This window comes from Pelecanus crispus, chromosome 2, assembly GCF_030463565.1.
Source record: "Pelecanus crispus isolate bPelCri1 chromosome 2, bPelCri1.pri, whole genome shotgun sequence".
NCBI lineage: Eukaryota > Metazoa > Chordata > Aves > Pelecaniformes > Pelecanidae > Pelecanus > Pelecanus crispus.
The window spans coordinates 33,912,848-33,940,693 of NC_134644.1; the positions used below are offsets into that span (position 1 = coordinate 33,912,848).

The following is a 27,846-nucleotide window of genomic DNA, read 5'->3' on the forward strand; positions in this document are numbered from 1 at the left end:
CTTTTTACAAAATAGACTTCAGTGAATATTCATGGCAAATTTTCTTTGCCTCCATGGCTGGAGAAAATGTATAAAAGTTTATAGTGTGGGTTTGGAAGGCTTGTGTTTTTCCCCATCTTGAACATTTGGAAAATCACCCAAAAGGTCCATATGCTGAGAATGCCCCTTCTGATTTTGGTCAAAGCAATAAGCATGTAGTGTCAACTGAGAACACAGCAATGGCAGACTTGTCTTTAAGCAGTCAGAACGGTAAAGCAAATGGTTATAGGTGAGTTCAATTTTGGCAGGAGAAGAGGGAGACGAGAGAGGAGAGAATGTCTGACTTCTAACTTGTACTATGTTTGCTGGATTTACTGGCTCTTTTCCTCTCTTTGTGATGCTGGATAGGTTTTGCTTGAGAGGTTCCCTCAAAGTTGTGGCTGGACTCATTGTGCTGCCTGGTGTATCGCTTGCACTTGCAGGCCGTGACCACAGTTATTTTGTAGGTTCTTATACTTCCATCCTGGCACTGAAGTTGGATCCTCTGGGTGCGAGTTTTGTCATTGACACATCTCCACTCTTGCGAGCTCCGCCTGCTCCAGTACTTGGTTCCATAACCTCCTCCAATCCAGTTGGGGAGCAGTGGCAAAGGGAGGCATTCACCAGCACACACCAGCTCCTTCAGTGGGTTGATGCTGGTGCACTGGCCATCTGAAATGTACTTGGTGGACCTGAGTTCCCGACAGCCAACTTGAACGCGATCTGCAGAATGCACAGAATAATAAACACTGAGATTTGGAATGGAGAGATTTCCTTACCCAGTCATTTTCACATTAACAAGCTATGTTTTGCAGAAGTTAAGGTAGGCTGTAATCTTTACAGGACATCTCTTTACTGTTGTGTCCCCCAACACAAGGGCCTCAAGCGCTGATGGTATCTCTGGGTATTGCCACAGCATAAAGAAATCATAAAGATATGCACTTCAGCAGTTGTGGTAGAAGAGGCAATTTTATTCTCTATTCTTCTTCTCAGGGACATACCTTTTAGAAGAGAAAAAATGCCCCAAGGGAAGAAATGTTTCCTGCTTGTTCTCAGTCTAGGGAATCTGCTCTGTGATGTTTACAACAATTACTTTGGATCATTAGCAAGGGGGAAAATGGTGCTTTGGAAACTCTTTATATGCTTTTAAATAAATTTTAAATAGTGTGTTTCTTCTCGTTCCACATTTACAGTGGACTGAGTCTCCCATGAGCGCTGCTGCTCTGAACACGGATACTGCAGAAATGGTAACAGCTGAAGTTACCAAGGAATGGTGTTCTGCATGCAGAGTTTGAATGATTAGCAGTAGCGATTCCGGAGTGGTCGTTTTGCCCTCGGGGTAACACCATCTTTGTATCGGTAGTAGTCTTTATATTACATGTAACATAGAGGATCCTGCAAATTCTCTCAGGCAACTGTCATAGAATCAACATGCAGAGCTTCTCATACAGGCATGTTTGTACCCGTCTGTATGTGCAGCTCTGCACCCTGCAATAAACACAACTGTTTATTTCAGTAATTACACTTTGAAATAAACGCCCACAGTGCGCTTAATTTTAATAAGCAATCTTTACTGGCTATGCTCTCCCTCTTTCTGACGGACAATTACGGCACAGATTCTATACACAAAGCAATTAACTAACGCCTTTAAAATAGAAGTAATTACTAGAAACATTTTAGAGTGAATCATAAAAGGCTTTGAAGGTACATCTACATATCACAGCTACAGGCTGCTTCTGTTTCTACTTGGATTTTTGGAGGCAAGTTCTGAACAGAGACACTGAGTTAAGATGACTTCACCCTGTCCCCTGTGCCTCAGGATGGGCAGTCGGAGGGACTGTAAATCTGCAGGCTGATCTGAGGGACTGTTTTACAGGGCTGTTCTCCTGCCTGCCTTGCAGGAGAGATTCCAGCTTGCCTTCCTGCAGCTGCACTCAGGAATGTACCTGGAAGCAGCTGGTCACAGATTTGAGTTTGTCTCTCCTCCTGTTTTTATGTCTGTCTTGGCTCAGCCTCTCTCCAGTGACAGCTCATTGACAATGAATACCTACTGGGCTGCTCCAGTAATCTCATGATGATGAGATGTTTCCTGTGCGCTTAAACCCTTAGCATGCATAGAAGCTGACACACCTGGCTTAGCTGAAGGGTATCGATGTCACTTTTTGCCTTCACTTTCCAGGGATGACGCTATTTTTATCGAATCGTTGTGGGTGGGTTGTTGTGTGTATGTGTGTGCGTCTCTATTTGGATTTCTTTCATTTTAAGGAGGCGGGCAGGGGAGGGAACAGATAAAGTCAGCAGAAGGTTTCCAGATCCCCATGTATCTGACATATATACATAAAACTCAGCAGGAAAAGACTAGCTATAAAAAGGCAAGTTAGAGCAGAGATCATAGGTAAATTATGAGCTGATTTGTTTACTTTCGCTGGAGGTGTTAAGCAGGTAAGTGCTACAGCAGGAAGTAAAACTAAGCAGCGGGAGCAAAATTCAGAGGGTTTTTTATTGCATTTGAAAAGTAGCCCAGACACCTCCCCTGCCCACAGTGGGAGGGTGAGTTAAGAAAGCGAGCGCTTTGCAAATGCCTCTCGCCCCTTTCCCTGTATCTTGCTTCCCTGCCGGATAACCCATAAAACCCGGCGTTCCTGGATGAACCTCCCTCAGGAAGTAACCTGCCCGAGAGAGCCGGTCCTACAGGACTCGCACGGGGGAGGGAGGCTTGCCGGGGGGCCGCCCGGCCGGGCCGATCCGGGCCGGGAACCAGCAGCATCTTCCCTTGCCCCGGCTTCCCCCAGGCGCTGGCTCCCCACGGCGCCGCAGCGGGCGCCGCGGCGGCGGCCGGGGGCTCCGCTCCCGGGGCAGGGGCAGGGGCCGGGGCCGGGCCCGGGCCCGGGCCCGGAGGGGCCGCCGCCGCCGGGGGGCAAGGGCTGCGGGACGCGGTAGGATACTCACTGTTACGGTCGGATCCAGTGCTGGTGTAGTGCCTGCCTCCATTCCTGGCTTGATTCAACGTGCTGTTGCTGCTTGGGCTCGCTGCAGCAGGTTTAACAACGTGTGAATAAAGTATCTCTGTGGCATCGTTCTTGAAAGCCAAGTAGCTTTTCGTGAAGATGCAGGCTAGGAGAAAGCCATAGAAGTGAATGGCAGGGAGAAGCATGGTTGGTTCAGTCTCTGTCTGACAGAGCTGGATGAAATCTTTTTCTTCTGCTGCTTCTGGGTAACTCTGAAATTGCTCTTGAAGGTTTCCTTTATATATTCAGAGAGGCTTGGCATTCATTCAGGTGTAAAGTTGTGGAGTGCTTCAGAATGAAAACCCACAAAAGGGGTGGGTTCCCTACATGAGCCTGTGAAGACCTTTTACCAATAGGAGAGAAGACTGCAGTAAAGGAGGAGTTAGATGCGCTAATTGCAGGATTCCTATTTGGGGCTTTTGAGGGTATCAGAAAACTCTCAGGCACCGCACAGCAGCATTCGGGCTGAGACCCAGAGGCTGCCGGCTCTGCCCTGCCACTCCGTATGGCCCTGCATGCCTGGCATTTTTGTGTGATGTGACTAACACGGTGTCAGAATCGGTCTCTCTTGCTCCTGTTATGCAAAGTTATGTTCCCTCTTCTCGAATGTGACTTTCAGAAAACTTGCCAGCTCTGTAAGCATGCAAAAGTTTATAGAACTTACAGAAGACTGCTAGTTGCACCAATGCTGTCTGCTATATACCAAGATCACTTAAAAAAAATATTGTGAATAATTTAAAGCTGCCTCTAGATGCTTTAAATTATGCAGCTTTGATCAACAAGAAGCACTGCTAGAGAAACTACTTGTTTTAGGGGAATATTCTCTCCCTGGTGTGCAGGGTTACAAGTACGTATTTCTATATCACCACGCATAAAAAGCATCTCCTCTAGGCTCCTTAGTAACAAACATATCCATATTCATAGCGCCTCACTATGCTCATTCACCAAACTAATCTTTTTTAGTTTTGTACATTGCCTAGAGCATTCTTGGATTTTTAATGTATTATTTTGTGTGATAAAGAAAACAAAGAGGAAAGAACAGTCCTTATTTTGACATACTATTTTACTGGGTCACACACTTATTTGATTTTACATAAAATTACATGGCCCAAATCCAAACACTAGTGTAAACTGAGATGCTGTCAGTAGGCCAATGCTTGTCTGCATCATGGTGAATGCTCTATAGATTTTCATTACAAATAAAACAACAGTGATCAAGACTGAAAGCTGTAGTGTTCTAATTAAAAGGAAGTATTTTTCTTGGGGAAAAAGCACAATTATGCAGGAGGCCACATTATGTAAAGGTTAGACTCTAATCTCATTTACACTTTTTGTAACTAAGTTAATACCTAGAGAGTCGTCCTCGATTTTATTTGCTGTAATGAAAGCAGGAGTGGAACACAGGTCAGTTACCTCTACTGTCAGGGTCAAAATCTCAGTCATTCAGAGAAGACAACTTTGTTGCATCCTAGTCACAAGCAGACATTTGTCTGCATCAGTAACACTTCCCTCTTGCATCACTAAGAAAGTCACCCTGGATTTCGGCAGAAGTAAGGACAGATCCACAGTAAGTGCCAAATTGATAGCCTTTGCTTAAAAGACACAGGAAAAACAGGAGTGTTGCAAGGTGAAGTGAGTTTTACTGGCAGAGCTGTGTGTGGGGAAGTTGATTGCCTGCATCTATTATGACTAGCCCAACCCAGTTCTGGAATAACAAGAATGTTGCAAGGCAGAGTGAGATCTTTCAGCAGAGTAGCATATGGAGGAGTGGGATCACTGCTAACCCCTGACAAAGCTCTGAGTTCCACTCTCATGGATTGTCTTATTTAACTACAAAAGCAAAGATGTGCATTTTACCTTGCCTTTAAAAAAAAAGTAGAAAGTGAAAGTTTCCTTAAGCAAATTATCAAAGAAGGTATGTACATTACGGACCATTAATATTTGAGCATTATTTTTCTTCAACAGCAGCTAACCAAAGGTCTACTTTGTCTGTGTTCAAGTCCTACTTCATTTTTTTCTCATATTCCCAGATCATACAGATCTTCACACATCTCACCTTCCCTGCAGGACTCTATGCTGAACTGAGCCAATATAATTAAAAGCATGGAATCCATTTTCCAGTTATCCACAGTACCTGTGGATACCAGTCAGGGGACTCTTCCTAGTAGAAAGATTTTCCCACATTAGATGAGCCTTGGGAAAGTCAGAAGTTTCCCTGAGAGGTGTTTTCTTTGAAATAAGGCATACTTCTCACAGGAAAAATGTATGGGACTGGGTCTGCAAGGAGCTTGCTAAACCTCAACCTTTTCAGCTTTCAGTGAAAGCTAAAAGTCATCCTTTCAAATTCAGGCTCTATGAAACCATTAAGTTTGTCATATACTTCCCTTGGTCTTGTCACTTAGAGAAGGAAAACCTCAAGACAAGTCTCTTATTGCCTTTGTAACGGAAAAGTTTGGCCCTGAATTTACCACAGGAAAGATAATAGATATTACCTTATTTTTCTGTGCACTAGATGCAGAGTATACATTATTTTATTTCATTTGCATTTTCCACTTGTTACAAATATTGTAAGAAAATGTTATTTTTTTAGTTTATTATTTCAGTTCCTTGGTCAGTACTGTCAGCCTCCCTGCTTTGAAAGGTAAGCAGGCTTCTGAGGAGTTTCTCAGCTAATTAGATTTATACTTTCTTTTGTCAAACCTAAAGCTTGCAATCTTTCACTTTTTCTGAGTCTTCCTGGGAGAGATTAGAAGTTGCTTGAGGGGAAGGGATGCTGGTCAGTCAAATTTGGTTTTTCTTCCTGAGTGAACCTCACAATCAAAAAGTGTTTCTTAATGCCTAGCTCAGAACAGGTTCCTAGATTTAAAATATTTTTTGCTATCATTAGTTAGATGATTGTGGTAAGTTCTGAAAGGTAAACGCTGTAAGTTACCTTTGTAGGCTCCAAAATAGACTTACACAATGTATAGTCTGTCCTTATTCTAGTCAGATTCAATGGCTTGTGTAGAACATTGCTCCGTGCTTAATCTCTAATATTGGCCATAAGGAATATATTACACAAGGTCTTTGAAGTGTGTACTGGCTTCCTTTTTGCCTCTGGGCATAACTCAGGATGTTCTTATTGATCTATAAAACCCTATATGCTTTGAGTCCTAGGCAATAAATTCTCTCTTCTTTATCTTCCATTATGACGCTGAAGATCAGCCAGGGCATACTGACTATACCTGAGTTTCTGGGGAGGTTGAATGCTCAGCGTGAAGGGCCCAGGAGACTGGATTTCACTGCTCCTAAGGATCCGCAAGAGCTCCGTTCTGCTGCTTGGCATGGTAAAGGCCATTGTTTAGTCAGATCCTTGAAAGGTGACTGTGGGGAAGACGAAGGGAAGAAACCCGTTAACCAGATTAATTTAGATGTTTGTATATGTACCCAGGGATAAAGCGCTACATTTAACTACACATTTTTTCAACTTAACTGCTTCTTGTATCTTAACAGCCTTGCTTCACTCTTCAGAGAGAATAGTATCCAGAGTTATCCACACCTTAAGTCTTGCTTTCTCCATTTTCTGTGATGGAAAAACCCACACTTCTCTCAATGGATGCAGAATAATACAAGGCATATGTTCTGTAAAGATCCCAAAAGACAATTCCCTTCTTCGTGGTCATTTATAAGTCTGTCAGGATCCCATCCTCCATGTTTCTTAGACACTGTAATGATGTCCAAAGGGCAAAGTTTTGTGCAGAGTGCACACACCTGTCTAGGAGCACAAAACAGCCACAGGGAATAGAAGGGTATGCACTGACAAGTACAAATGACTGCCAGAGAGCCTTGTCTTTGCAACCCACATGATCACTGAACATGCACAAAATAAGAAGGAATTCCCAATTTTTCATAAAACCTGGGCCTGCCCAGTTTTAATAATGACAGGAAAAGGCCAGAATTAGAATGAAGGCTTCACAAAAAGCTTCAAAGTTCATTTTTGTATTTTTATTGTTAGTCCCAAAGAGAAGACCATTAGAGCATTGCACTTCTGACTTGTTTCCAAAGGCAGATACTTTAAGAATAACTACAGGCTCAGATAAATGACTGCAAAAAAGAAGCTGACATTTATTACTTTGCACCTTAGAACAGAAATGACTGTCAGGCTATTTTCTGTTAAGCAATAAGCATATTAGTAATGTACTTCAAAGCAGCATAAAATGTGATTTGGAGCATGATAAGAGAACTTGTCTGAAAGTGAGGTAAAATTGTAATAAATGCAACTGTTGAGAACTTGTAAGCTGTTGTGCAACAAGTTAGCATAGTTTTGAAGCTCATACAGAAAACATGTTAGAGAACCAAAATATCCCCCCCCTGCAAATTCTCAAACCAAAGATTTTTTGAATACTGAGGTTTTTCTACACTAAGAGGTACTTTTTAATTTTCTCAGTAAATTACATTTGAGAGATTCAATGGAAAACATAGCATATTCTCATTAATGAGAATGACTAATTAGTTCTGATTTATGTCTTCTTCATCTCCCTAAGATTTTGTATTACAATTTTAATTTTTCTACTTGCTTTAATATCTAATGTAGACAGAATAATTTAGGTCAGGCTGTGGCTTCAAAGGAGGCAATTTATTACTTTTATCAAAAAAGACATTAAATAGACTGAAAAGGGGAAAATATTTAAGTTTATTTTGAAATTCGAGGAAAATTTACAGTAGAGTGAAGAACTGTCTGCATTAATTATAATTTCCACCACCTCTCGAGCATTTGTAGTAAGATTTTAAGACCAGATTGAAGACAGTGTGGCTTATTATCATCCAAAACATGTTTTATGATTTTCTGCATACATTGAGGAAGAAAGGAAAACAAAACAGAGTTTTACAAATTAAACAGCTTGTTTGTTTTGGATAACATTTTCGGAAACTCTTAGGTGACATTGAAATGTAACACTTCTATTTTAAAGAGATTTAGGGCAGTAAAGTAGGATTTTTTAACATACATAGACACTGAAGTCAACTGGACTTCGGTATCTACATACTTTCTAAAATGTTGCCCTAAGGAGTGAAAGTCCTATTGATTTTCAGTGAGCCAGTCGCTTAAATGCTTTTGAAAATTTTACCCTCAGGTTAAAATTCTGAAACTCCTACTCAATGTTAAGCAGGCAAAGTCCCATCAACATGCCCCAGTTGCAAATAAAATAGAAACCGAGTAAAGGTTTTGAAGTCTGTCTTGTTTCTTTACATGTAATTAACTGAACTCTTAATATATCACTATGTTTCAGTAAACTGCTTTGTGTTTCTAATTACGTGGTCTGAAATGATTACAGTGTATTTAAAAAATGCACACTCTACAACAAACCAGCTAAGAAAATCTGGCATAGTGTCAGGATTTCCTAGGCAAACACTTGCCAAACCTGTTGTTAGATCCAAAGTCGTAATTTAAAAACAAGCCTACAAGGTATCTGGAAGAAGATCCCTCTTTCCTTCCTTCTGCTCCATCTCCCACTCCCTTACAAGGAAATCGCTTTACCTTATCAAAACAGAACAGTTACTGACATTTGTCTCCTGGTAAGAAACCTATCCCTGCTACATTCATATTTTAGATTTGGCTAGTGCATATTCTTGTTAAAGAAAAAAGTTACCTTCACCAAGAATGTTAGTGTCCAAATTCTTCAATCAGATAAACATGCACAACTCCCTACTGAAATTAAGGAAGTACCTGAGGGCAAAACCTGGCCCCAAATTAGAATTTTAATAATTGTAATACTGTGTAATCCTTTCCCTGCCAAGAGACAGAAATGGCCCATCCTGCACAACAAATTCACAGACTTACCACGCACTCGGTATCAGTGTTTCACTTATAACCCATGAACCAGAATATAATTGAACAAAGTGTATACAGCTTATTTTATTCAAATGAATCCATCCAATATTATGGCACATTTGTACAGTACTGAAAATCTCTTATTTGCACATGTAGGTTCTGCTATAATCCAGCAAATGTTTCCACATTATCACCCCAAACCGTTTTAAGCACTGGGGACCTTAATTAAAATGGAGATCTGTCTCTATCTCAAAGGATCTATCAGAATATAATTTCATGTGTTGGTTTTTACTCTCAGCTACTGATGTTTCCTTCCTACCTGAAGTTAGTTTCAGTCACCTAGTTCTCTTTTAAGTCCCAAACTGTTTCATGCAATCAATGAATGAGTCAGGCTGAATGAAATTAAGATACAGAACCAAGTATCACCTGCCTACGCAGACACTACAGCCCATTCCAGACTTCCTTTCCAGCAATTTTAATTACCTTGAATTCACATGTAAAAGAAACTGTGACAGAAAGAGCTGATAGATCCCTGCCAATTGAAGTTCTCCTCACTGGAATGCTGTAGGATGTCTTTTGAAACAATAAAATTACATTTTTACTAAACTAAAGCTTAGTAAAACTTACTATGACTACAGTACAGCCCTAACTAAGAAAGTGGCAAAATGCACACCGGGAGTCAAGTTTCCAAAATCCTAGGGCTAAGTGCTTAACAGTTTTTTAGGCATTTTTACATTTTGTTGTTGACTCATGTACACAAATATAATATATAGAGAAGAGATAGAGGATTGGGAGGCTATCTCTCTAGAGATCTTTTTTGCACAGCTGAAGCTTCAAGAGAGGAAAAGTATTTGAAATACTTACTAAGGCTGCATACTTGCACAACGTCATAAAGAGCTAGTAGATCAGGCAGGTCCAGGAGGCAATTTGGGGACAAACTTTGTACGATAGGTATTCTGAGGAGATTCTGTTAACTAGTAAGTGGCAATGCATTTTGCACCCATTTATGTAAAAAATGAGTGGAAAAGAATTTTAGTAGTTTCTATGACAGATGCAAGTACCTGTTGCTGTAGAGCTCCCTACAATAGTAAGGAACCATATCTGTGAGGGTTTTTTTCCTTTAAAGAAATTACTTAAGGAAAATTACTTAAAAATTACTTCTACTTCTATATGTGGAAGAAGTTATAGCATAATTTCTGGTTTATAATTGTAGACAATGTCAGTAAATGCTGTTATATCTCAAATGCCTACATAAACTTCTAGGTTGTGCCCCCTCTAGCCTATATCCAGGTTTACATCTGCTTCTTACATGAACCATACCGCATTTACATATGTAGCATGTTATGACTTGTGCATAGAATAGATATTTTGTGCTCCTTCTAAAAATAGTGTGGATAACGTAAAAGAAGGGTATCTTACTCAGAATAAAATATTTTTTTCTGGGCAGCCCAATACATAATTCTTGTCAACACTCAGTATCATTATAAGGTCTGTTAAAAAAGCACTAAAACTGAACTACTGGAACTAATTTACTCAATAAGACTTTAATGACTTTCTCTGTTCTTAAGTGAAGTGAGGAAAATGGTTATTTTATTACTATTCATTTAGTCAACAAGTATAAACAAAAATGAATGGATATGATCATTACTAAGGACAGAGGTATATATGGCCATGAAATACTTGATTTTATTTTACATTATAGAAAACACTTACTGTCAAGAATAAACCATTTAAGATAGGTAATTTGTTTTATAAATTGTCAGAAGGAAGAACTATGCATGCTTTTGCTGCAGCATTAACTTTCTTTAAGGGTCCAATTCAAACCTTGTTGAAGTCAATAGAAATCTTTAAATTGTCTTAAAGGGAGTTGGCTTTAGAGCCTCCATGCAGTAAAACAATCACCAAGAGAGTAGCTGGCAGTGTTCCGATAATCTGTGTTCATAGCGTGCACATTAAATTAACTTAAAACATCTGTCCAGTAGGTGGCATATGAGATCTCGTAGTCTAAAATGTAAAGAAAGCAATGGCATGTCACCACTAACGCAGGAAAACGATTTTTCACCAGTTAGGTCTGAAAGGCCAATATGACCTATAACTGTCTATATGCAGCAACCAATGTGGTCTTTTTATTAGCTTTTATTTAATTAGCATTATTAGATTCACGTTTCCATGTTAAAAAGAACTCATCATATTTACGAATAGCATGGTTATAAAATACATGATTTATCCAGGTCATTAAAAATAGTTTACATTTTTCACTTTTTCCATTACTTAATGTTTATTACTAACTTTAGCACACTTGGGCTTACAATGTGGTGGCAGTCCTTCCCAAGTCCTTGTTACAAACATCTGAGGGAGGACTTTTTCTCATTCTTCCTGACAGAATTTTAGTCTGCTTAGAGATCATTAGTGGATGCATCATTCCCTAGAAGTCCCCTTCCCCTCCTATATGCATTGCTTCCTATGGACATTCAGCACTGAGACTCCAATTTCAACCTCATGCCACGTGCAGTAATGCCACTGGAAGAAATCTGGGAGTGTCCTTGAAAGGGAGGCTTGGGAATCCTCCATTCCCATTTGAGTCCTTTTTGTATCACTAACTGTTGTTTATTTTGATACAATAGGTAATGTAGCAGTGACTTAATACCACATACATCACCACATAAGACTAAACACCCCTTTGTGAAACTACAATACCTGAAAGAACTTCAAAATATCTTAATTATCCCACACACAAAGATTAAAGGAAGGAAGACAGTCCCAGGAATACAGAGGCTGCTTAATGTAATCATACTTCAGGATTACTCTTGTTATTAAGGTCCTTTTTGGCTAGGGATGTTGCAGAGGATTGAAGTCGCTCATTGTTTGCCTTATTACTGTCAGCAAAACATCTGAGGAGCAGGAACACTGAGTTTGCACTCCAAATCTAGCCTTCAGCTTTGTGGCGCAGGTAATCTTTGCACGGTAAAAGTTCAGGCTGTATCCCGAACCCTAGCTGGTTTGGGCTCCAGCATCAAAAGTTGGCGGTGTACTTGAAAATATCTCATTAATCTAATCTTGTGATTTTGGGGGCATTACAATGTTTTTATGTCTAGGATTTGCATCTATACTGTCAAGCATGTGTGGATCTCAGAATATTCTCAAGACCTAACTGTCCCATAAGTCACATGACAAACCCTTAAAGTAATACCAAGGTGTTATTTTAGCATGAGTGCCAGGAGGTGGAAAAACTCTCGCTATACTCAGAAACACTGATTATACTCAGTGGCTTTGTGTGGGCCAAGCTTTTGTTCAGGCAGTCTGCCTGGCCTGCACACAGGCAAAATCAATCATAGTAAATGTTCATCAGCTAGTACTGGGAGGTTGTTTTTCTTTGTAACAGCGTAGATTATTTAAAACCAAGCTATGAGTGGGCTATGTACAAAAGTATAGATGGAAAATTTGTGGGACGTGTGGCTTAGTGTGCGCATGTGTGCAGTCAGACCCACTTTTCAGTTTGTAGTCTAGACATGGCCTTATGGCTTGGATTTGGAAATACTGAACCTCACAGAGATGAAAGTAGGGTTTAATACCCTAAGGCAGATGGGTTGGAATGTGGAGAAAACCTAATAATGCAGGTTACTTTAAAGTCTGCAGTATAACTGTGGTCAATCCCACTCTTTTAAATGGGGAAGGGGGAATTTCATCTCATCAAAATTTGGCAGGTACAATTCAAGATAAATAGTTTGAATCTCTAGTGACTGTGGTTTGGAAACAAAGTTAAGCTTCTAATAAATTTCTGTAAATTTTCTTTCCGAATGTTCTGCTAAACACAACTTCTCTCTTGGAGGCAGCTGTAATAATACAGTATTTTACGTTTATAAAGTGCTTTTCATCCTGGAAATTCCCAACAGACTTTGCAAACTGTATTCTTTCAAAATCACGTAAATGTGACTAAACTGCATGGGGAGCAACAACCAGACATGGAGGCACAACACATACCTTGGACTACAGAAGTTTTGGCCAAAAATACTAGACTAAAATACTGTCACTATTGAAAGAATAATACTTTTTTTATCTACATGAAACGGCCAGGAGCCTGGATTTTTCAAAATACTCAGTTGATTGTAAACTTTACCAGTCCACTAAGTACCTGGGAAGGTAGAAACAGTGAAATGATTTGGTTGGGACTGGGATAGTAATAGCCAGGGTGTCTTAAAACTAGTGCTTAGAGTGTTGGGCTTTCCTTGCCAGATATATATGGATATTAGTTCTAGCTCTCTCTGTTTTGCATGCAGGTGAGGCAGTTGTTGGGTACAAAGCTTTAATGAGGCTGCAGACAAGCAAAAGCACTTTCCTACAAGAGGGTGATGAACTGAATTTTACTAGCAATCGTTTGCCAGACTGGTATGCTCTGTTAAAAATAGAAAATACTAAACATAGCAGTGATTTAGAAAGAAGTACTGCATGCAAGAACTAGTGCAAGTAATAGTATTAGGTGAATGTATATGTTAAGATGATGAGCTTTTTCGTTACAGTAGAAGTAAAATGGAGGCTATAGTGAGTGCTCATTTTGTTAGCTTACAAAACTGTCATATAGCATTATATTTTGGCATCGGGCATGTTGAAAGATCCAAAAATGCTCGATACAAGTTAGAACTCAAATGTGTACTTCTTTAGAAGAAAGAACTCTCACGGAGTTGAACTGAAACTGTGCATAAGTGAGGCAGGATCTAGCTTGCTGAAGAGTAGCTGCACCATTTACTGATATGCAGTTAGTTAAGACTGGAAAAATAATGGACTTAGTACCTGGCATTAGAAATATTAAATCAAATTGAAACCGCATTTTTGTACATTGAGACAAACGTCTCAACGAAATAAAAATGTATTTCACCAGAAGAAACAGATTACACTGATTTTTGTTTTATGTACTCCATGCTACCTCGCCCCTGCCAAAGGGCCAGTCCTTATCCAAGCATTTTAAGTAAATTTTCAATAGAACACTTACGGACAAAGCACAACTCATATGGTACAGATAATAAACATGTATATGAAACATTTTTAAATGTACATTTTCTTTTTCCCTTTATAATTGTAAACTATAATCAACATACTTTCCATTTTTTTTGCATGAGTTTTTGGAAGAATTCTCTTAAAATTGGACCATTTTAATTTTAAAATAAAGTAATGATAACAATTGATGTTATTTCTTGGAACCTATTGTTCATTAAAATTGTTTTTTTTCTTTTCCACATGTGGTCTACTGGCCAAGTTGTATGTTGTTCTGTGCCACAGGCTGTAAAGTGTTTTATACAGTATTTCTTTGTTTCAAGGATAACTGTTTAGAAAAACAGAAGGAAAACACTCTATTTCTTTTTAATGTATGGAATGCAAATTTTCCTTGTTTCTGAGATTGTATTTGCAGGAGAAACGGGAAAAAAGGAAAACTGATTTTGGCTGAAGTCTTTAAAAGAGCCAAAGAAAATCAGCTGTCCACTTTAGTTGTTTCATGAGGATGGTTTAGTTTCTATCAGCTTTATGTTTGCCTGAAAAAGACAGACACTAAAGCAAGGCGCTATTTTTCATTAGAGCCCAAGGATCTGAGACTATGGAAGCCACAAAAAATTACGCAAATTATTCATTCTAAAGGCTACAGATATGGCAAAATATTTGATGTACACTTGAAAAGTATTTAAATGTTATTTGTTACTCTTTTTAAATGGAACAGTAAACAGAGCATGGATCAGATTTTACTGCATTTCCCAAAGCTTTTTTAATATTGCTAGATTGCTAGATGATTATATACAATGCATCCAGGTATTTCTGTACTGAACTTCATAACCTAATTGACTAAAGAATGTGTTTCAGAAAGGCACTGAAATGTGAAGGAAGACTTCAGCAGATGCAGAATTCATCTCTTCTGCTAATTTGGATGTTCACCCTTGCTATTAAGAATGTATATCTTATCCGTAGTCTGAAGGTTTGGGCTTTCATTTTTTGGCCGCAAAAAGATTTCTCATCTATAATACTACCCGCTACTTTCCCTTGTAAAGGTACAGGCACACTAGGTTTCAGTAATCTCTAAGTCTTCTTTTCTTTCTCTCTCATTTATCACTGTTCAGTCTCTCAGACAGCTCTCAAGATACTCAGCTGAACACAAAGGAGTTATTTTTGTCTCTAAGAATATGTTATGAGGCCTACTATACACAGGGTACAGAACATCAAGGCATTCATGACAAAAATCTAATTTAAGAACAGTGCTGTCAAATTCTCAGTGGTATCAAAGTGAAGAATACCTTAATAAAAAGTTATGTGTGTCCCGCCCTTTTACCAGCTTTGCTTCATCATGCAAATAGATACTGCTGGAAAACTAATTAGTTGAGGGAGACCCTCCTCCCGCCACCCCCTCTCCCGGCTCCTGTTTTTTTGACATACAAAGTTCGTATAACAAGAAGTGTGCCTGTTTCAGGCTGGTTGATGATTTTTCATTGGATGCTGGCCATTTGTACCTCTGCACATTCCAATTATGCATTCTCTCTAGAAACGTCTTACAGTAGAAATTCCAGGATCATTAGACTGATTTCACAGAAATGTACTGGTTTATGAATAAGTAATACAGATGTTGTCTTTGATTGTAAAGCTAGACACAAATCAGGAGGTTGGTGCTTTCATGGACATGAAACTGGTGTGTTCCTAGAACTTGTGGGATGAAGGCTGGTGTCATTTGATGTGAACTGGGGGCAAGGTTGCGTGTTCAGGCGAGTACTGTGGTTTCAGACCAAAATTTCCATCCCCTAGAGGTATATTTCTTCTGTATTTCATCAGGGCAAACTCTTGAATCCACAGAAGGCCTTAGCAATTATACTGATGCCCCACATACCAGCAGAGTGCTACAATCCAGGTGCATACCAAGGAATAAAGGCAGTGAATCCTGACATTTTAAACCACTTAAAGGGTACCTATAGTTCTTCCTCATGTTTCACAAGTGCTGTAGAAGTCACTGAGAAGTAAAAAAAAAAAAAAATTACTAACAAACAAGGATTAAATACAAAGATTGGAAACTAATTAGAAAATTGGAGACAGAATATAGTGAATAAAAAGATGGAGCATCCTATTAAATAGGGTTCCAAATAGCTGCACATCATTACTAATCTCTTTTATAGCAAGTTATGAGCTCTACCTCAACCATTTCATAGAAATCTATGACTTAAAGCCAAAAGAAGCCTGAGTTCTTGGGGATTTTTGCTGTTTGTGTAACTGTTACTTATTTGTCATTCTGGGCCAGTTCTCCACATAGGAGGTCACTCCCCATGAATCACACTGCTGGAGAAGTGGCTAAAAGATGGATGAGGCCAAGGCACAGAGCTGTGCTGAGGGAATGTCTGCTGGGAGAAGGACTGATATGCACAGGGCAGGAGCAGAGGGAGGCCATGGAGCAGTGAAGCCACGTCCTGAGCCATGATAGCTCCAGAACCTTCCTCCTCATCCAAAGCAGATGCTGGAAAGGACACCAGGAAAAGAAACATTGACACTCTTCAGAGTTAACTGAATCAGTCACAGCTGTGAGTGTGGGATCTCCATGGGATGGGGTCAACCTTTCTTTACCCATGATTATGTATCTACTTGTCCAACACACAAATTGCCTGTTGGCAACAGTTCTCATACTGCAGAGGAAAGAGGAAACAGCAGGGGAGAATATCTTGGTGAGAGCAGTAGCAAAGGTGAGGGGAAAAGTTTGCAAACCTATGTAAGTTATATTAAAATGTTGAGCACTGTAGTTCTTACTGACTTAGCAGATATGGTTGGGCACTTGGTACAACTAAGAATTGGACCATTGATTTAAGAACCAGCTTTAGACTTCTGATTTCAAAAAAGTATTGGAAGCTTTGGCTTAAATACCAAGAATTTATGAAGCATTTTGTACAGATGGTAATATAGCCTATTGCTATGAGCTCTTTCAGTTTAATCATCAGTTAGATAATGAACAACACACTACAAGAACGATGGATTCTATTTTTATTTTCTGTTTGGTTTTTCCTGTCTTACTGTTCCGCTAGTAGAGAATTTAAAGTGATTGTGTACTTTTGTAGACACAGAATGAAATTCCACTCAAATACACACCTGTAGCCCTATTCAGTAAAAACCTTAAATTCTCATCTTCTGGCTTGCTGTGAGATTTTTTTTTAGTCTGTCATGTTTCCTTTCCCTATTGTTACTACAGACTCCATGGGGTACCATAAGTGAAGATTCACCAGAATTCTCCATTGTAAGATCTTCCTTTTGTGCTGGCGTTTGTCCTGGCAGGAGATAAACCATCTCCTTCACTTTGTCTGGGACACAGATGGGTATGGGCAACATTCTTCCACTATTGAGTCATTAATCAAAAGGATCTATTTTTCCACTTTTTAGTGGTCTCCCTTTTTCAAACTTTTGTCATTGAGTAGACTGTTGACTATTTTCTATTTATATAAGCCTGACCTTTTCCTAAACCAGCTTGAATTGATTAGTGTCAATATTCTCTAAAACAGTCAGTTTTTCTACACTTTTAATAAAATACCGACACTTGAGGGCTTCCTGCCTCCATGGCTCATTGAAAGACAAAAATGGGCAAAATGTAATGCAGCAATAAAGATCACCATTCACCATTATTTTTTCTAGATATGACATTTTGATAAAATTTAAAATTTTCCCTTGAGAATTCAGGTATTGAAAAATATTTGTGAGTTTCAAAAATCTAGTATTGGTATCTGTGAATTAGATGTAGAATCATTCCTCATTCTTTCAGGCAGCTCCTAAAGGACATGTTGTGGGACACCATCTGGTGGATAAATGTAGTTAAAGCAAATATTTGTATTTGCAAACAAGTTCTTTTTTTTTGTTCTATGAAGTTCACATTTGCTCAGATATCTTAGAGTTTCCCTAGCCTTATCTAGTCTAAGCCTAAAGGAAAGTTAGAAGTACTATTCTGATGCAAACACTTCACAAGAGTGGCCTCTAAGTAACCCAGACCGTGAAAGACCTTTGTGCTTAAAGTACTCAAATGTAACTCATTTTGAGTATCAATGATACCCATGGCTGCATTTCACCATTAGCATTTTGGTGTGTGCTTCTGGAGTATTTATCATGCTTTTATTTGTATCACAAAGCAATCTCAAAGCATAGGAACTAGGTTCCTTTTGGGTGAGATTAAACTGGAAGATATGCTCCAAAAGCACACCTAATACTCTCCAGTCACAGGACCAGGCCAGAAATACCCCTAAGTAAACCTTCCTGAAATGTGTGGTGCGCATGTTAAGCTCTCAGTACTAAATCTTCCATGCCACAAATCCTTTCCTATTAGCCTGCACTACTTACTGATGTAGACATCATTCATGTGGCTCATGTGAACCTACCTGCAGAGCAGAGACTACCTAGATGGGCTCTGTGAATCTGACTGGAAACCTCAGTCCATCCAGCAATGTGAACTTCAAAATGGAAACACAGATGGGTCAGACTACTGTGTGTTTGAAGATTTGTTACATGGTTCTAACATATGTAATGTAGTAGCTAAGTAGAAAGCTCTGGATCAAACCTTTTCTCCTTAGAGTCCAGAACAATTTTCAGAACATGGTTGTTTTTTTTTTTTTCCTCAGTGTGATAGGATGAATGTTTTGAGATATTTCCTTAGAAGCAGGGTATTCTACTGAATTTCTTAGCATTGTGAAGATGGCATTACTGATACTTGTGTTACACATTTGCTTGAAAAATGCATTTTGTCTGCTACTTTTATATTTCTCATGAAGCAAGCAAATAGAGAGATAGGGTGTCTTTTATAAAATAAAAAAAAAAATGGAGACAGAGAAAGAATTGCATCTGTGTATAATTACAGCTGATGTGCTGAAAATTTACTGATCTTTTGTGAGCTCATCCTCAACAAAACTTCACACAATGATCCCCTTTTTATGCCAACAAAATGAGTTTTATAGCCTGGACTTTTCTACATCATAAATGTAAAAATAAAGCAGTGTGTTGGGAAATATTATCGGCACCACTATATTTCTAACAAGCTATAATACATTGCTGTATGCCAGTTTCTAGATCAAGCTTGGCTGTAAATTTGTAAGCATATACAACCATGTGGTACTTTCACCTTGTATGATACAATGTCAAATCTTAAAATATACAAGCTGTATATTTAAAACAAACTAACCATAAATTCTTACAATTCAGAAAGCAGCAGTATTCCTGTAAAGAGAGGACATCATTTACTGAAACTGTTTTTACTAGGCACACCCAATTTTGACTTTTATGAGGCCAAGATAAGTAATACTGCCGCCTTAAGTTATTTTAACAACAAACTTAACTATTCAAGCTTCACATTCACTTTCAGGATTAGTAATGCCTATCAGATTGATACTTGGATTTAAATACAGCTCTTAATTTTATTTTAAGAGTGTAAGAAAAGTTTTTCTGGGTCAGACCAATGGTATATCCACCCCAGTTTTCTGTCTCCAGCAGTGGCAATCAGAGAGGCTGTTCACAGAGAATAACAAGCCCAGCTGTCTTCCTCTTTCACTTCCCACGATACAACATTGTTGTCTTAGGGATGCCAGAGGTACATCCCTGCCCTATGGCACTATTGTCCATCTATTTGTCTAATCCCTTTTTGAACCTGTTGACACAGTTTGCCTCTACAATCTCATGTGATGGCGAGTGCCAGAAGACCACTACCTTGTGTTTAAAGAAATGCTTTGTTTTATCTGTTTTAAGCTGATGTTCTAGTGATTTTATTAAGTTCTTGTATTACAGGATAGAGTGAACAGAAGTTCTGCCTTCACCTTATCCACTGTTTTCAGGACTTTGTAACCCTTCATCTCTTTTCTTCCTAGCCTTCTCCTTTCACTGCTGAAGACTCCCAACCTTTTTAGTCTCTCTCCATAAAGTAGCTGCTCAATCCCTTATTCATTTAAGTTGCCCTTAGACCTACATGTTGTTACACAGAATGCCAAGACATTTTTACATTTTTTTGAGAGCTTCTCAGCAAATTCTGGAATCCAATTGCCATACTGGTAAAAAGAAAACTGAAGGCTTCCATATTATCAATCTGATAGTTGCTTTTCTACTAAGACAGGTTACTTTTCCTTATTGCTTATTCCTAAGGGTTCAAAAAAAAATTAATTCTGGAGAATATACTTTGATTTTCCTCCATACTTATGTCAACCTAGTATTTTATACGTAATGCTATTCATTAATTTCAAATATAAAATCTTGAGGAGTATCTTATTTTTGCTTTAGCAGGCTAATATATTTAGCTGTGCTTCAGTAATACTTACACTTTCCTCTAACGTGCTATTTCGTTATTCATTTAATGCATTTCTCTATCTACAGCTCTTTTAATTATGTTAGGCTCTTCTGGAATGTCTTTAAAGCTTTCCTCAAAGACTCTGAATCATATATATTCATTGCCTTCTCTGACACTCAGTATTTCTCCTGCTCTAGCAACTTGGGCTGAACACTAGTTTTGAAAACTTTCCTTTTCGCTTTCATTTGAGGGGTGTTTTTTCCACCTCATACGTTAGAGGTTTAATTTTGCATTAGTAACAAGTATTATGTACAAGTGCAGAAGCCTATGGCCACAGGTAGCTATCTTCTTTTCTCCCAGGAGAAAAATACAGGCATTGTACTGACTGTTAGTGATTTATAGAACACAAAGGCCTCATTCATTCTCATTTCAAGGTCATCACTATGTGATCTTCTTGACAAGTTTGAACAACTTGCAGATAAGCATCAAGAAGTCCTCATGAATAACAATGACTAAACTGTCAAGACAGTAATAGTATGATTGAAGAGAGCATCCTCTAAATGCAACATATACTAAGGAATCTGTAGAAAACTTCCATGACTTACAGTTGTGATAAAATGGGATGTGCCATTTTTAATGTAATGGTGAACTGGATTACTGATTGGAATCAAGTCTTAAATGAATGGCTTATTTAGCCAAGAAGAGAGGGGTTTTGATATTTTGAATAAAGCAGAGTGATGTGCATGAAGCTTAAAGAATATAATATCTTTCTCTGGCTCCTTTGTTCCTCTGTGGGAGGCCACTATATAGCATTCAAGGAAATTCCTTGATGCTGCTAAGTTTCATATGAGTAGATTGACAGGATGGACAGTTTGGCACAATTGCTTAATTCTGATCAGGATTAAAAATAGCAGGGGTGGCAAAGATCCAAACTGACCTATACTGGCAGTATAATTCGAGTAATTATTCAGGGAACCGTACTGCAAACCCATTTAGTCCTTTACTTTCATGTGGAGTTCAAAATGCTGCAAAAATCTCATGGTATGCCGCACAATTGTGAGTTCCATGCTGCACATGTTGATTAGTAACATGGTGAGGTACCACATGAGACTGAGACAAGAAGATACATATAACAAGGTTCTAAAGAGCCATAGCTGGGTTTATTTAATTCCTAGGTAAATTGCATAGAAGTAGGACACATATATAAAAATTGGATGGTAAAGATTCCTGTGCCCAGTACAACTAGGAATGTCGTGTATACTAATTAAGCAAACAGAAACAAGAAAATTGTATGTATTTTTGAGGTGCATACAGTTCACAGGAGAACAGGTTTCCAGTCTCAGTGCCAGATAAGCCCAGCCAAAAAGGATAATTGATTGGTTTTATGCACCATTGCACAGTGTCTAAAGGCATTCATAATCTATGGTTGATTGCATTTTGAATATTGCCAAAAAGAATACAATCCCCTCACTGTTGAACAAGATCATAATATTTATATTGACAATTGAGAACTTTGAATAATACATGGTCCCATCATGTCTTCTCTATAAAATTAAGACTCTTTCATGTCCAAAATAAAAACCAGATTGCACAGTCCAAATAGTTAGGATTTTGCCAGCATTTTTCAATTAAAATTGCTTATTTGTATAAGTTGTGTCTTTGTCATATAAATATGAAAATACATTCTCACAGTATGGACTTGGATTCAATTCAGATTCCAGTTTTTCTTGTATGTTCTTACAGTAAGCTATCTGCCCTCTCAAAATGAGATCTAAAGGAAGTTCTTAGTTTGTGAGGCTGAGAGAATAAAACAGTGTTCCCATTTAAAAATTGTTTGTCTCAAAAGTTAGTATTAAATACAGAGACATATTTCAAGAAGAGTGACCAGATTCACTTTGACAAAGCACAGGCTGAGGGAGAGTATGTTCTCTCTCTGAAGAACTTTCTCCTTTTCAGCCAAAATTTGGAATAAAATGTTACTTCAAAATTTCAGACGAAGCATGGAAACAGTCACTATATTCTCTGAATGTCCCGGTCAGGCAAGAATGTAGGATCACTTTTAACATACCAATTTTCAGGCATTTCAAAAAATTCTTCTCACACTCAGACTTCACTGCATGCATTTAAGTATTTTTAAAGTTTTTAAAACTATTTTGTTAAAATATCTTGAAATCCACTTTCCTTTGTTTTTTTCTAATTGCCCTACTATTTGGGCATAGAGTTGAGAGTCAGTACCTCTTAATTTTATTTCCATCACTGTCATTCTGTGCATTTAGAATTCTGTGCTTTGAATTCTTCATGAGTAAAACATGGATAAAAAATAATTTTCTTGGTATAAAGCTTCAGGTTTTATTGATGAAAGTATCTTTTCACACAAACCAATGAGATTAATTTTGGTTGCTGGGCTTACAAAAAAGCTGTAAGGTATCTAGATATCCTAGAACAGTTTTGAGATCTAAAATTATTGATCTTTCTTGAAGGGAACCATTTAACCAGCTTTCACCTGCATGGAAGGCAAACAGGCTGTCCCAGGCCAAGGCAAAGACAGCACCAGTCACACTCGTGTTTTTTTAAGGGAAGTTTTTGTTTTCAACAAAACCTAAGGGGAAAAAAAATAAAAAGGGTAAGAAGAATAGCCTCACCATTGCAGTATATCCAGTGCACCAGCAGTTACATTTTGCTCATGGAAGGCTTAGACTGAAATTCCTGCCACAGATCTGGCAGAGGAGTGATTTGGGGCAAGAAAGTGCACACAGAAGGACTGATGCAAATGGCATGTTGTGCTGATGCCGGACAGTCTCTGGGACATGGGGACTCCCTTTGAGTGCAGTGCCCCTGCCCAAAAATTACCTCCGAATGTTCTCTTCAGTCTTTCCAGGCAGAGGAAAAGGGCACTGGGGTGCTTTGAGCACCTAATTCCCACAGAAGTCACAGCTGCAAATTGTATTTTCTGTTGGCTAGCTTAGTTTACCATCTGCCCTGCAAATGGATTTCAATTAATCCCCTTCTAGACATCTAATTTTTCCGGGGCATTGAGCATGGCAAGTTCACTCAAAATTCTGAATTTCTGTAAGTGAGAGGGTTTCCAGGAGTCAAGCACAACAATACTAGTTTTTATAACTCATAAGTGTCCCTTTTAAATCTAGATAAAGGTCTTCTGCTTTTGAGTGTTAGATAAAAAGGAGACAATCTTTCCTGTCTGAAGAATGCCACCGAAGTGAGGCATTGCTTTCCCCTAATTTTCACACAGTTACATTTCCTAATGGGATTGTTAAGACAGAGGCACTTATTTCTGTTTTTTTGATCTTACCTTTATGTGTCTATGATTCCACAACTTGAATTTTTTCTTACTTCTTCTCTATTGTTCCTCCACTATCCTTGTGACACAAAATGGTATGGGCTATACAACGTAAGTGATACTGGATCACTGATGTAAATGCATCTGCTGAGAGTCATATAATGCGAAGATGCACAATTAAGAACTTTAAAGACCAACTGTGAAGTCCTGAAGGCAATCAGAGCATTGAGGACAGAGGAGTCGCGCTCTGTTGTTGTCAGGCGGGCTGCAGAGGCACTTGTCCGCACTGGCTGTTCTACGGGGACCATGAGGTCTGACTGCCTTGCCGAGGTGACTGAGGAGGCTTTGAGGTTACGGAGCACATTTTTGGAATTTTGCTGTGGGATGTCTCAGGTACCAGTTCCAAGTATTCATTTATGTCATTTTTGAAGTTCTGTGAGAATTCTGCAGAACTGCTTTCTACCTTTGTTGAAGCTATTTCTAAAACATTAATTGGGACTTCTTTGGTTCCTTTAGGCAGTATGGGAGAAGATCAGAAAAAATTGTTCAGGATGTGCTGTTTAATTTTAGCACACACATTGTATGCTAAAGCTGTTTATGTATGTGGTTAGCACAGTAAGAGAGAGGGGAAAATAAAAAACAAAAACCAAAACAGAAAGCCAGTTGTAATGAATGACAGTTTAGCTTGTTCTTATTTGTGGTGGGTTTTCTTGCTAGTGATTATTTGGGAAAAAACAGTATTTAACTACAATCCCATCTACCCAGGAGTTCAATATTCAGCACTGGTTACTAGGGACCTAGCATTAGCATTAAAAACCCTAAGATTTACTGGCAGTTATTAATGTTCTAATAGTGTGTGTTTTGGACCGTTCTGAGAGTTAAGATGGTACTGTATAAAAAGCTTGCAGATATATATATATATCAAACTCCAGCAAATTCCCAGCAATACACTGGCAGACACAGGAAATCTTGTGGAAAACTATCCTGGTGCAGACTAGGCAATATTTTATTCCTGGCCCTACAGAATATTTTAATCAAGGCATTTACATATATCAAGTGTAGTTTCAGAAAATGTGTACATTTTTTTTTGTCTTTCAAGCTGAAATCAGGGACTAAATTTAAAAGCTATTCAGACGTCTAGAGTTACAAGCAAGTGTCTAATGTCACCTTCCAAAATGCCTAGCATAAATCAGTTTTCTCAGTCAATCAGATTGCTAAACATTAATTTTTAGGATTTTTTAAAAACTTATTAGAATTGCAGTTTGTCCCAGAGCACCAAAGGGAAACTGCAATACTGGAGAATTTTTTGAGAGATTCCTAATTTTATACCAAGCTACTGTATCAGTTCCTGAGGTTGAAGCCTGAATACAATTTGTTGAATCTGGGTTCACACTTTCAGCTTAGAAATGTGACTCATTTTAATTCCCACTTGGGCATATTCACAGTTCAGATAGAGGAGTCTAGAACAGGGTGTAAAAACTAAATTCCTGGACATGAAGAATTAATTAGAAAGTAACAAGGACTAGAGGATTTTCAAAGGATGGATGTTTGTTACTTTCTGAAAACCTGAAAAATTAAAGTGCATCAAATTGGGAACGAAAACTGTGTAAATATAGTGATACTATCATAAACAATACTATTGTTTGGTGTGAATTTCATGGAATATATGTTCTTTGCTTAGATTTAAAAAAATTGAGGAAATCAAGGATTAAGGTTATCCATCTAGATACACTAATTTCTTCTTGATTATGTAGACTAGTTTAACCAGGGTGGTTTTTATATATCTTACACAGTTAAACTGAATCAATACTAAATATTACAGCATTCCACCTTAAATTTAATCTATGCTTTTTTGTTGTAACCAGGGAAAAAAATTTTAAGATAGAATAATTTGAAGACAAATAAGCCCCAGCTGTATTCTGAACTGTCTGACAAAATGATGATGGTCCTAGAAAACAGAATTAGAATAAGCAAGATCAAACTTATGTCACTACTAAAAGATAGTAAGGAAACAAAAAAATAGCTAGAAGGCATCGACTCCATTTTGCAAAAGTATTTCAACATTCTGAACTATGTTCTTGTTGAACAGAATATTTTAAACATTTAAGTGAAGCGCTTTGTTTCAAAGTAGTATTTTTTAAATCCAAAAGTTCAGCTCTTAAAATTTTCCTTTCCATTCTGAAGTTACATAAGTTTCCTGGGTCACTGGAACTTCCTAAAAAGGTTTGGCTTTAACAAAATGGTATACTATTTGAGTAATATTTTTTGGTGAAAATCTTATCACCTTGAATGAGCTAAAATAACAAAAGCCAATGCTATGTACATATGTGTGTGTGACTAGAATTTTTTTTATCACATCAGACATACACCTTTTAATGGAAAGTTATTCCTACTCACCAATAAGCAGACACACAAAACAGGGACCTTTCTTGTATCAATAACCTTTAACTAGCAGCAAATCTTCTGTTTCCTCAAGGCAAACAATCAGGTAGCTCTGACACCTGCAGCTACTGGAAACATTTGTCTAAGAAGGAATCAAACTAGTGGGAGCCTGGGGAAATATAAATACAGTAAATGGATTGAAAATATATCAGCTGGTGCTTAGAAATTGTACAATTAAGAAGTACTTACTCTTTGCTAATAAAAAAACCCTAGAACTCGCCAAAAGTTAGCTTACTGTCGTGTTGGAGCAATTACCAAATATATTCAGAAGAGGAGAAAACTGTATTATGGGTTAAAGCAGTGTTTATACACCAAACTATATGAAGGTAGAACAGGTCTCTAGGATGACAATTGCTTTTAAGGTTTGCTGATACCTTTTACAGAACACATCTATCACTATTTTAAAACCACAGATACTTCTGTAGAAGTGGAAGTGGCCTCTACCCTTATGTGATTTTATAACTGTACATATCTTTTTAAAAAGAAATCACAAACTCAGCCTGACAGGTACAAAAGCCAAATTCTCAAAGGTACCAGTGTACCAGTTATCTAAAAGGTCTTTATAATTCACATAGTTTGAGTAATTCCTCTGTGTTTAACAGTTCCAAAGAGTCCATACTGGATTCAAATTGTGCTCTGCTACAATGACTGTTATTTGTTCGAGTTCCCTACCACTTTTACAAGCATACTCTCAAGTACTTTTCTCCCCGATACAGTTTTGTGAACTGGAACACATACCTTTGTTAGTCATGGGCCTAAATAATGCCAATACATGTTGGTATACATACCATGCTTCTACATATCATTGCAAGCTAATAGTATGAAAAATTAGAGCATGGGCATAAGAAAACTTTAATCTGAATTTATTAAACTGTTCCTATATGACAGTGAAATCATCCTGCCTACCAGCTGTAGAAAAACCTCAAAAGTCGATCATGACCAGTTTGTGAGAATCCTGCAGTTCATGAAAGTGCTCTTCAAGCACCTTCTCCAGCCCTTCATCATTCAATGTTACCTGCTCCCTTTTTCTCAAGCACGAAGGAAACAAAGAAGAAACAGAATCAGAAGCAGTTGTGAAACATAATTATGCTATTTTCATTCTGCTGCTAATTGGCAATAACATAACAAATGTATGAATGTGATTATGTAAATGTAAGAGGAAAATAGTGGACTTGATCTAGAAGGTCTCTTCCAGGCCTAGATCCTATTTTCTGTGCAGGACAGTATTGTAATGGTGGCTTTTGCCATGTACACAGATTCAGGAGACAACTGAGAATTAATCCATTAATTGCCTTTGATACACTGCTACAGTGTCCAGGTGTCATGTGATCCTAACCCCTTTAGTAGCTTTAGCTATTTTTCAGTACCTTTAGCTTAGGTACAGTACTGAGTATATGGTAGTCATTAGAGAATAAGAACAGTAGTAGTAGTAACATAGTGTACAAGTAATTCATTTACACAGCTTAGGTCAGTAGAGCTTTGATAGACTAAACAGAAGTTACAGGATCCCAAAATACCAAATCAGTGAGACCGATGAGTCAAGGTTTTTTCCAGGGCAGAAGGCATGAAGAAACAATTTCAGCACCAGGTAGCCAATAAACATAATTTATCCCATATTTAGATTAAGATGCATGATCAGTATTATATAAATTAAGACTTTGTATGATTAAGATAATAATTTTAATGGTTCGGGTATTGTCATTGCACTCCTTTTCCCTTGAATCAATGTACATGCAAGTTCTTACATGTATAAACTCAAACTATTCTTCAGACTTTGGTTTTATTTTGTATTTGCATATAATCATTTGCATGTATTTCATATTACAGTATGAATTCACCACAGATGCCATGTTACATCTTCATGGCATTACCTGAACAATTAAGTTATTACACTTTTTTTGTTGTTGTTATTACTGGGAATGCCTATGCTCTCTGAACGTGTTCCCTGAACCCTCATAGTTCCACAGATAGTGTTTAGGGGCCAGCAATGGATACAGACCTTCCAGTACCC

At 38.1% G+C, this 27,846-nt stretch overlaps 1 protein-coding gene across 1 annotated transcript; it reads right to left on the reverse strand.

Annotated features, from left to right (window-relative positions):
- Positions 1–325: 325 nt before the first annotated feature.
- SOSTDC1 (sclerostin domain containing 1) lies at positions 326–3,288 on the reverse strand. The gene is made up of 2 exons (XM_075706308.1): positions 2,968–3,288; positions 326–741 (listed from the first exon to the last, which is right to left on the reverse strand). The coding sequence occupies exons 1-2, from the start codon at positions 3,170–3,172 to the stop codon at positions 326–328; spliced, it is 621 nt and encodes a 206-aa protein (XP_075562423.1). The 5' UTR covers positions 3,173–3,288.
- Between the last annotated feature and the right edge of the window lie 24,558 nt (positions 3,289–27,846).

What these genes read in the sequence shown, in the direction of transcription:
- SOSTDC1 (XM_075706308.1), bottom strand. Translation starts at nt 3,172, where the DNA reads ATGCTTCTCCCTGCCATTCACTTCTATGGCTTTCTCCTAGCCTGCATC. An exon ending in CACTGGATCCGACCGTAACA is followed by an intron (nt 742 to 2,967) that starts GTGAGTATCCTA and finishes TGCATTCTGCAG; the next exon opens with ATCGCGTTCAAGTTGGCTGT.